Source organism: Zootoca vivipara, chromosome 15, assembly GCF_965207765.1.
Source record: "Zootoca vivipara chromosome 15, rZooViv2.hap1.1, whole genome shotgun sequence".
Taxonomy (NCBI): domain Eukaryota; kingdom Metazoa; phylum Chordata; class Lepidosauria; order Squamata; family Lacertidae; genus Zootoca; species Zootoca vivipara.
This window is the reverse complement of record NC_142598.1, coordinates 8,125,092-8,135,904: the sequence shown is the minus strand read 5'-3', so window position 1 is coordinate 8,135,904 and position 10,813 is coordinate 8,125,092. Positions and strand designations below refer to the sequence as shown.

The 10,813-nt window shown below is 46.6% G+C and overlaps 1 protein-coding gene across 1 annotated transcript; it reads right to left on the bottom strand.

Moving 5' to 3' along the window:
- Window positions 1-451: 451 nt before the first annotated feature.
- LOC118075336 (adenylate kinase isoenzyme 1) lies at window positions 452-9,624 on the bottom strand. Its single transcript, XM_035097247.3, has 5 exons — window positions 9,510-9,624; window positions 8,373-8,572; window positions 6,625-6,738; window positions 2,972-3,166; window positions 452-538 (listed from the first exon to the last, which is right to left on the bottom strand). The coding sequence occupies exons 1-5, from the start codon at window positions 9,580-9,582 to the stop codon at window positions 452-454; spliced, it is 669 nt and encodes a 222-aa protein (XP_034953138.2). The 5' UTR covers window positions 9,583-9,624.
- Window positions 9,625-10,813: the final 1,189 nt, after the last annotated feature.

Below are 10,813 nucleotides of genomic sequence, written 5' to 3'. Positions count from 1 at the left end.
TGTATACAGCAGCTAAGAACAGGTGTGAATGGCCCACTGTAGCAGGAAATGAAGGGGAACTTACTGAAGAAACTATTAGTACGGATCACATCTTCCATTTACAGTAAGGATGTTTCTGTGCTAGTTACTGCCCTGTGATCAGTTGAAGTAGGTGCTAGCCATGTGGCTTGGGCATTTTTGTGAGCTGCATCCTTTGGCCAGCACTGGGCCCAGCTAGCCAAGGGCTATTAAACACATACATGCTCATTGATTGATGAATGCACCACCAAACACACGATTTTCCAAAGGAATTTGCAACTAAGGTACAAGTCGTCAAGCGATGTATATGTGTGTGTGTGTGTGTGTGTGTGTGTGTGTGTGTGAACTAGCTCGGAGACTTAAAAAAAAAAGCTTGCAAAGGACAAGCAGCATAAATCTTTATTTTTTAGGTAGAGATAACTAGCTTTGCACTTCATGTCGTGGTAGCTGCCTTTATCACTTCATCGACTACACTGCAGGATTTGGTAAAAATGGTGTCTGGTGGTTCTTCCCCAAGGATCTGTAAATAAATGGAATGAAGAGCTCTTGGGCACATCTGGAGACAACTACTTACAGAGGAGACTCTTCTGTTTGTTACCACCGGGTATAGAAAGCCCAAGCATGCCTCTGTTTATAAGGAATTATGCCAAGTATGCAACAGAAAACAACACTTGCTGCTGCCCCACCCCCATGCTGGGGTAGACATTGACAATGAAAGGAAGCCTGCCCAGTTTTAGGAGGGCTTGGAGCAGAGCAGGTATGGCCATCACTGGTGCAGCTGTTAAAAATTTCCCATGGGATAGTCCCACAGATAAGAAAAAGAAGCAAATTGCTGTGGGGGCCAAATGTGTTCTGTGCCCCCACTCATGGGGTGAAAGAACACACAAACCCCTGTCCCTATCTGTAGCCTCTTTGCTCAGTTTAACTTAATTGGTTCCTATAGAGGTCTTGTGCAAAACAGGCCACATCTACTGTCACTGGTAACAGGGGAGACTAAAAATCTTCCTTGACCTCAGCTGCTCTAGAGCAAGAAGTTTGCTTTCTGTTTAGATTATGTTTGGCTTAATTCACATCTGACAAAATTGCAGGCAAAAAGCAAAGACAGCTTTGTTGACCTATAAGAAGAGATGCAAAAATCCAGTTGAGTAATATATTGAGGTGCATCTTCAAATCCATCAATACCATCAATACCAAATAGAGCCTAATCCGATTTAACTGAAGTTTTGTCGGCGTTAACATATTTAACACTAACAGAGTAGCCACAAAGTCCATACAGTATTCCATTGAGCCAACCTTTTTTTCTTCCTACCCCCTGCTTTGCTTAACAACCAGCCTAATGAAGAATTTTGGAGAGCTCAAAAGCATTCTCACTATTTTGTAACAGTTTCTTTGGGAAAGAGGTCCAACGATTTAACGGTTTCTTTGGGAAAGAGGTCCAACGATTTAATACCTTGCCTTAGTCTTTCCTTTTGCCATCAGCATGGATGGGAATTTGATCCCTTCTAGAAGGGGGGTGGCTCCTTGTCATTCTTCAGCTGCCCTTGGGCACCTGAGGGGTATGGGGCCAGCTCCCATCAGATAGAGCTGCTCCTGGAAAGCAGTTTTCAGTGGCTTCTTTAGAGCAAGAGGCAGTGATGAGTTTTGGACTACAATTCCCATCAGCCCTGACCACTGGTCCTGTTAGCTATGGATCCTGTTAGCTATGGATCATGGGAGTTGTAGGCCAAAACATCTGGAGGGCCGGAGGTTGGGCATGCCTGCTTTAGAAGTTCTTGGATACAGTGGTACCTCGGTTTAAGTACACAATTGGTTCCGGAAGTCTGTACTTAACCTGAAGCGAACTTTCCCATTGAAAATAATGGAAAGTGGATTAATCCATTCCAGACGGTCTGCGGAGTACTCAACCTGAAGCGTACTTAACCCGAAGTACAGTACGAGTGTAATTGGTTCTGGAAGTCCGTACTTAACCTGAAGCGTACTTAACGTGAAGCGAACTTTCCCATTGAAAGTAATGGAAAGTGGACTAATCCGTTCCAGATGGGTCCGCGGAGTACTTAAACTGAAAGTACTCAAACCGAAGCGTACCTAAACCGAGGTATGACTGTATCTGCCATCCTGCTTCAAGGAAGGGAATTGTAGCAAATGATCTACTAGAGGGCCCTTCTGCTTATGATCCTATTACAGTGGTACCTCTACTTACGAATTTAATGCGTTCCGAATGCACATTTGTAAGTCGAAAAAAATTGTAAGTCGAATCCCATAGGAATGCATTGGGAGAAAAAAAATTGTAAGTAGAAGCAACCCTATCTAAAAATTCGTAAGTAGAAAAAATCCTATCTAAACCGCATCCAAGATGGCGGACGGAGCTCCATTCGTAAGTAGAAACATTTGTAAGTAGAGTTATTCATAAGTAGAGGTACCACTGTACTTGGTTGAGGAGTGAGTGCATTTGAGATTTTGCATTCCAGTATCACTTTTGTACAAGCATTTCTGGAAGACCTCCCTGAAATAAGAAGGTTGGGGTCTAATGTGGCGGTTTCCAGCCTCCTGCCCTTCCTTTTGTCTTAAAGCAGGCAACCCCAAACTGCGGCCCGCCAGATGTTTTGGCCTACAACTCCCATGATCCCTAGCTAACAGGACCAGTGGTCGGGGATGATGGGGATTGTAGTCCAAAACATCTGGAGGGCCAAAGTTTGGGGGTGCCTGTCTTAAAGCTTCCTTAGGAGGGGGAGGGTCTTCAGTAAACCCTCCCATGCAGTAACGTGCCTCGCTGCCTATTGGACACAACTTTTCAAATGGCCCTGTTAATAGGCAAGAGAGAGTCATTCTGAAGGGTGCTTATCCACATCAGAAGCAAATAAGCTGCTCTCTTGCAAAGTTGCCAGGACTTCCATGCCTGGATTCTGTGGGAAAGGACAAGGGAGGGGGCCCAGCCAAGTTCTCCGAGACCTACATGCCGAAGTAGGCTTTTCTGTAGGTAGTGGGCGAAGACGGGCTCACACAGTGTATAGTAAGTCTCAAGCCGGTGCCGGATGATTTGATCATGGTCGTCCACCCTCTCGCCCATCTGGCTTCGGATCAGCAGTCGCTGGACCATAGTCTCCGTTGAGCAGTCAAGCACTATCACAATGTTGGGTGCACGCCCCACCTGCAACATGAAACATACAACTCGGCTGTTAATTGGTTTGCACTGGGTGTATAGGAACTGAGGAGACTAGCCAGGATTCAGGGCAGGCATGGGGGGGGAGTGGATTTCTTTGTTCATTTTATTTTAATCCTGTTTTTAAGTTGTATTTTAATCAATTGTTTTTATACCTGATGTTAGCCGCCCTGAGCCCGGTCTTGGCCAGGGAGGGAGGGGTATAAATAAATTTTATTATTATTATTATTATTATTATTATTATTATTATTATTATTACCGGTATTACATTTCTGTCCCACCTTTATCTCCATGCAGGACCCAAGGCGGCCCACGGCATGAATTAAAACACATACAGCGAAAAAAACACAATATAAAACTTTAAAACATTAAGTAAAAACAGTGCTGAAAACACTTAAAAGCACAAGAGAAAAGAGAAAATGTGGCTCAGCCACTCCCAGAAGACCCTGCCACAACAACCAGCTAGTGGCCAGAGGCCTGTCTGAACAAAAGCATTTGCCTGCTGGCAAAAGGAAAGAGAAGGAGCTAGCCTAGAAAGCGAGTTCCACAGTCTGGGAGCAGCCACCGAGAAGGCCGTCTTCATCAAAGTCCGTATTGCTTCTACAAGCCAGTCAGATGCTTGTAAAAGCCCAAAAGTGGAGTACAGTCATACCTCTGGTTGCGTACGCTGCAGGTTGCGTACCCGAAAGTGTTTACTTCCGGCTTCTCCTCTGTGCACGCATGCACATAAGCATTCACGCTTTGCGCGTGCGCAGAAGCACTATCGGTGCTTTGCGCATGTGCTAAAGTGCTGCTCGGGTTGAGTACTTTTTGGGGCGCGAACGGCACCCTGGAATGGATTGGGTACTCAACCCGAGGTACCACTGTATATGAAGGCAACAGCTCTCCCTGCTGTTATCCTCCCCCAGTATACTGCCTCTGTGAAATTCCATTTAGCCATCATTTATTAGTCATTGATAGGCCCCAACCATGAATTCATCTAATCTCCTAAGCCAGGGGTTCCCAACAAAATTTTCTCGAGGACCCCTCATTGAGCCGCTATTGTGACAAGGACCCCCATTAATTCCTAATCCTAAAATTAAAAAGAGAGCCCTGTTAGGTGGCGCTTTACAAACACTACTGTTTTGCAAAGAGGCAGCGCGCGCCAGGGAGGAGGGAGGGGAATGGAGAAGACAGGGTACCTGCGCAGTAGCGCACAAATGAAGCCGACGCGCGCAAAGCATCTTGGGGAGGTGAGCGTTAGTAGAATGCGCGCGCTGCCTCTTTGCAAAACAGTAGTGTTTGTAAAGCGCCACCTAACAGCATACAGCAGAACTACTGCCTCTATCTAATTCTAGTTTTGCGCTAGACTCTGCTCATGCAGGAAGCAGCCAAAGCAAAAAATCTGTTATCATACGAAATATATTTAATATATTTTTTATTCTAATAGCATCTTGCGGACCCCTCTGGCATAGCTCGTTGGGAACCACTGTCCTAAGCTCATAGAAGCCAATAGGATTTAGGGAACAAGGTGATGGATTCATGGTCACAGTATAACTAAGGTAAAAAGGGGAGGTCACAGTATTGGGCAGCACAGCAACAGGAGCTGGGTGGGAGAGGACTTGTAAGCAGGTGCTGTTATCTGGACATAATTTCATGTGAAGTGCCACATGAAACCTCTGGAAGCAACCTTACTTCAAGGCACGGTACGGCGTGTGGTCTGAGATCCTGCTGTAAGGAGTTAGCTGCTGGTCTGGCTGACACCCCCACCCAATCTGTACTAAACATTTGATGTGAAATAGGCAAACTTCTGTAGGCAAAACACAGTTGTGAATGTGGTGTTCTACGTCAGTGCTCCCCAACCTTTTTATCGCCTGCGGACCAGTCAATGTTTGATCATTTTACTGCGGTCCGCTGAGGGGGGGGGCGTTGATTGTTTATATATTTTTTAGTTACAGGTAGGTAGCCGTGTTGGTCTGACACAGTCAAAACAAAATAAAAAAAATACTTCCAGTAACACATTAGAGACCAACTAAATTTGTCATAGGTATGAGCTTTCGTGTGCATGCACATTGTATCTGAAGAAGTGTGCATGCACACGAAAGCTCATATTTTATTTAGATTGTTTTGATTTAATAATTTTAATTGTATTTAATGTTCCTTGGGCGGCCCGGTGCCAATTGATCCACGGACCGGTACCAATCCGTGGCCTGGGGGTTGAGGACCACTGTTCTACGTGACAACATGCTGGTCTTAAAGGTTAGTACTTCTCAGCTCAGAATATTTTAGAGGTACAGTTCCTTCTCTGAGCTTGCAGTGACAGGGATAGAACGCCTCTCGCAAACAGTAGTAAGTATTGCCCAAATTATAAAGACCTGTGAGAGAGCTGAAAAACAAAGTACGTTTCCGAGCACAATTCAAAGTGTTGGTGCTGACCTTTAAAGCCCTAAATGGCCTCGGTCCAGTATACCTGAAGGAGCGTCTCCACCTCCATCATTCTGCCCGGACACTGAGGTCCAGCACCAAGGGCCTTCTGGCGGTTCCCTCGTTGCAAGAAGCCAAGTTGCAGGGAACTAGGCAGAGGGCCTTCTTGGTGGTGGCGCCTGCCCTGTGGAACACCCTCCCAACAGATGTCAAAGAGGAAAACAACTACCAGACTTTTAGAAGACATCTGAAGGCAGCCCTGTTCAGGGAGGCTTTTAATGTTTAATGGATTACTGTGTTTTATTTTTCTGTTGGAAGCCGCCCAGAGTGGCTGGGGAAACCCAGCCAGATGGGCGGGGTATAAATAATATATTATTATTATTATTATTATTATTATTATTATTATTATTATTATTATTAAACCCAGGCAAAAAGAACCAGACCCTTTGAGCTATGCAGTCAAACCTCAGTTCCCGAATGCCTCCAATGTTGAACGGTGTTCGGCTCCTGAACGCCGAAAACCCGGAAGTAAGTGTTCCGGTTTTCAAACGGTTTTCGGAAGCCGAACATCCAACGCAGCTTCCGCTTGAGTGCAAGAAGCTCTTGCAGCCAATCGGAAGCCGCGCCTTGGTTGTTGAATGTTTCGGAATGGGCTTCTGGAACGGATTACGTTCAACAAACCAAGGTTTGACTTTACTTGATTTTCACAGCATCACCTGACTAGGGATTTGCATTGTTGCTTTCCAACCAGCTTTTAATTTAGCTTCTGACCCAACAAAACAGTTACAAGCACAGGATTCTTGCATCTCTGCTATCTATGCCGAACTGTTTCCCCCCAGCCCTCTTCGAGTAGGAAACAGAACCCAAAGATCTGGCATGCAACCAGTCAGCCACTGGACTATTGGGAATGTATTCCTTGCCAACCCACAAGTTACCCATTTGATGTTGCACATTTCAACCTGAGAGCCTCTGGACCATTTCCTTCCTTGACACAGGTCAAGCCTCTCTTTCCCTTTCACCTCCCACTCAGAAGCCACACTCACCACTTTCTCAAATAGCTTGGCCTGATGGATTTCCCGGGGGAAGCCTTCAACAAAGAATCCTTTGACGTTTTCGGCTTTTAGCATGTTGTCAGTAAGCAGTTTCAAGATGTAGCCCTGGAGAGACAGGCATCTCCCATCGTCAAAGAGCTTTCTTACACCAGATAAATACAACTATAAACCACCCAAGCTAGCGCTGTTTCATCCACCTTTCTGATGTCCTCTGAGGGCCTCAATCTCTGGCCATATTCAAGTCCCTGTAAAGAGCGTTTTAGGTTTCAGTCCAGAAAGAACTAACCTATGGGAGCAGTTTCCCACTATAATAGATTAGACCGCATCGCAGCAGGCGGCCTGTTTGTAAAGTACTGTGCAAGCAAACCATCAGCAGTAGCCATAAACATTTAGCCAACACTAGTATAAGTAATGGGATGCGGGTGGCGCTGTGGGTTAAACCACAGAGCCTAGGGCTTGTCGATCAGAAGGTCGGCGGTTTGAATTCCTGTAGATAAATAGGTACCGCTACAGCGGGAAGGTAAACGGCGTTTCTGTGTGTTGCTCTGGTTCACCAGAAGCGGCTTTGTCATGCTGGCCACATGACCTGGAAGTGTACACCGGCACCCTCAGCCAATAACGCGAGATGAGCGCCGCAACCCCAGAGTCGGTCACAACTGGACCTAATGGTCAGGGGTCCCTTTACCTAGTAAAGGTAAAGGGAACCCTGACTGTTAGGTCCAGTTGCGGACAACTCTGGGGTTGCGGCGCTCATCTCACTTTACTGGCCGAGGGAGCCGGCATACAGCTTCTGGGTCATGTGGCCAGCATGACAAAGCCGCTTCTGGCGAACCAGAACAGCGCATGGAAACGCCGTTTACCTTCCCGCTGTAGCGGTACCTATTTATCTACTTGCACTTTGACGTGCTTTCGAACTGCTAGGTTGGCAGGAGCTGGGACCGAGCAACAGGAGCTCACCCCATAATGGGGATTCGAACCACCGACCTTCTGATCAGCAAGCCCTAGGTTCTGTGGTTTAACCCACAGCGTCACCCGCGTCCCAACAGTTAGCCAACACTAACTGTGGGCAAATTCAGGAAACTGGTCTGAGCTTACCAAGGCAACCAAGCCCTGGATTCAGTGTGATTTTCACTGTTGCTTTCAGAAAGGGAGAATTAAAATACGTGAGCGAGAGAGAGAAAGAGAGACCGGCTGCAGTTGTGTTCAGGTGGTGGCGGCTCCCCCTTGAAAGAACAATACTTCTGTTCCAGTTTGCGCCACAATCAAGACTCTCTTCTGCTCTTGCTATTCAGAAGACCAGCCAAAAGAGTGGCCACGGAACTGATCAGGTGGTGTTCCCAGTGCTGTAGGAATGCAGGTGGAACATGGAGGTAGTTCAGCATCCTGTCTCACACTCTGGCCAACCAGATGCCTTCAGGAAGACCGCAGGAGAGGCAGAAGAGCAACAATCTTATTGCCCTTGCCAAGGCTTCTACATAAGTTTCTTTGGATGCAGGCAGAACCTTCCTTGCAGCCCAGGACCCTTATAAAGCAGGGTCCCTTATTGCATGGAGCAGTCTACTCCAAGCATGTTACTTTTTTAATACTTACATTGAGTATTTCTGTATGGCTGTGACTGGGCCATATAGATTCTTCTGTTTCTCCTCTGAAGGTTTTATTATCCGAAACACAACATACACAGTGCTTATCTAATCTAATGGAAAGGGGTTCTGCAGGTGGCAGGTGTGAGGGTTTCTTACCGAGGGCACCAGAGCCCCTTTCAGTAGGATGTCCCTAATGGTCTTGCCTTTCCGGGTAGGCCTGCTGGCTTCCGCTCGCAGCAGCTCTCCGATGCCAACGTGGTAGAAATCATACTTGCTGGCGAGCCTGTGACCATGTATATGCTTGCCGCAACCTGGACCGCCTACCATAAAAATGATGATGGAACTCTGCAGCTTCTCTGCAGTGAAAGAATGTGAGGTATAAGAAAGGGAACTTTCTACTTAGCAATAAGGTGCAAGAATTAAATCACTGCAATCTGGGGTTGAGGCAGCCCTTCCAATAAGCAGCGTGGGGATGGCCACCTCAGGTGGGACATTTTGAATGGTTTCAAGGCATTAAACACAGGTTCAACATTTTTGTGTTGCAGACCTTTTTGTTTTCCAAATATACTATTGATATATACCTATTTATGGGCAATGTTACGGCCGAGTGCAGATGGTACATTACTGTGAAGACCTTACTGGTAGATGGTGCCAATGTTATGAAATAAATAAGAGAGTGGTCTTCAATCTCATGGAAGCAATGACATCCTCAGGAGCTGCTAGTCTGCCGGTTTTGGTACTGCCTCCTCTGCCTCATTAGACACCTGTTTGAACCCCCAGCATGTATCTCAATTGGTAGGTTGGTAAGGGCAAGTTTCTGTTGGGCTGTCCAAAACAATTGAGTGCCAGAGGCCAAAAATCCAAATTGATTGCTAATTAATATGGGCCACAAGCTACCAGTCCGTTCTCCTTAGCAGCCCCCACTGAAACTAGCAATGCAAGAGCACCACTTTGGTTTGTGAATAGGGACAGGTAAACTCTACCACAAGTGGAGCAAAAACTGCACCAGGCAGCAAAATGATGGCTGCAGGGTAATGGAATGGGAGACAGGTCTAGTCCACAGGGCACTATCCACTGCAGAATTAATTCTCTTGTGCAAACCCTGTTGGGTGAACCAGAATTCTTATGTTCATTCTTCTGCAACTTGTTCAGAACTTTCTGATGGTTTGTGCCCTGGGCAGGGCTTGAAGTGGATGCCTTTCTCTGTCCCAGACCTGGGAGTAAAACCTAAGGGAAATCTATTGACTGGAACGCTGCAGAATGCACAAAACAGAAATAAATGCAATCAGTTACCTTGTAGTTCACGTTTCAAGGGCTTGGTGGATTCTGGAAGGCTGCCCTGGCAAATCCCCATCCCTGTGCGCATCCAGGGATCTGCAGGTACTGGTCCCCACAACCTTCAAATTCCTGTAAAAAAATAATTTGGCCATTTCAGCTGAACTGATCTGTGACTCCCCTGAGCTGTCTTTCTGATGTCACAGACATGTGATGTCATAGATTTTATGGCAAGCAAAACTGGGGCAACTAGACTGAACTACTTTGGTAGGGGGGCAGAGAACAGATGGGCAGAAGGATTGGAGGCAAACTGAGAAACTGGCATTTCATTCATATCTGGACTTAGTGTTCAGTTTGATACTGAATAAAATAAACCATCTGATATAATTGAAGGTGGCTAGCAGAAAAGGAAGTACCTGTCTCCTTTTCTTGATTGTAACTCCCACGGGGGATGGGGGGGGGAGTAGGCTACTGAAGGCTGCATCCTGACAATTGCTATTATTGCATTGCAGAACAAGTCAAGTGCCACAGGGTGAGTATGGAAGTAGTCTAAGCTTTGGCCTCCCTCAGCTGTTTCTTGTCTACAGCTTTTGGATCCTCTTACATCAGGCTGCTTAAAAATTATTCAGTCCTCAGTACTCTCTTCCTATAGAAGTTCTTCTAAACCCAGTTTGCTAAGCTCAGGATCTGCAAAGCACTGTGCCAGACCAGACTTCTCAAGCCCTGACAATCACAGCTTGTGGAGCCTGGTGTCCCACAAGACTAGGCGATCAGCTGACTAGACACAGCCTTTTGCACGGGGCTTTCAGGCCAGCCATGATGATGTACGATGCACAGAACTCTGCTGGTTGGCACCGTACCAACATGAGTCTGACCAAACTGCGGGAGGCAGTGGAAGACAGGGGTGCCTGGCGTGCTCTGGTCCATGGGGTCACATAGAATCGGACATGACTAAACGACTAAACAACAACAACGATCAGCTATTGGGCAGGTGTGTGTGGCTTTCCAAAATTGACTCATTGACCAAATTGGGGGGGAGGGAGACTTGGTGAGCCTAATCAGGCCCAGGGGCAGGAGATGCCCCACCACTACCCTAGAATGGTGCTGGTCACCAAAGATCACACAAAGCCTTTATCATCCACCTGGCTCTGGCTTTGGGTAGAGGTGCAGTGGGAACATCCCACCTTTGCACAGAGATGCACACAAACATGTCCATGGCAGGAGTTCTCTGCATGGTTTTCCTGTGGGCCAGATGAAGATAGGATAATACTGTACGTACTGTATCTGCTTTTGCAATTACATCGGACACACAAAAGAAATAA

Bases quoted from the DNA above. Each gene is read 5' to 3' on its own strand.
- LOC118075336 (XM_035097247.3), bottom strand. From the start codon at position 9,582: ATGCGCACAGGGATGGGGATTTGCCAGGGCAGCCTTCCAGAATCCACC. The intron at 8,573-9,509 runs GTAACTGATTGC...CTTTCACTGCAG, and splicing joins CTTGAAACGTGAACTACAAG to AGAAGCTGCAGAGTTCCATC. The intron at 6,739-8,372 runs GTAAGAAACCCT...CTGTCTCTCCAG, and splicing joins AAGGGGCTCTGGTGCCCTCG to GGCTACATCTTGAAACTGCT.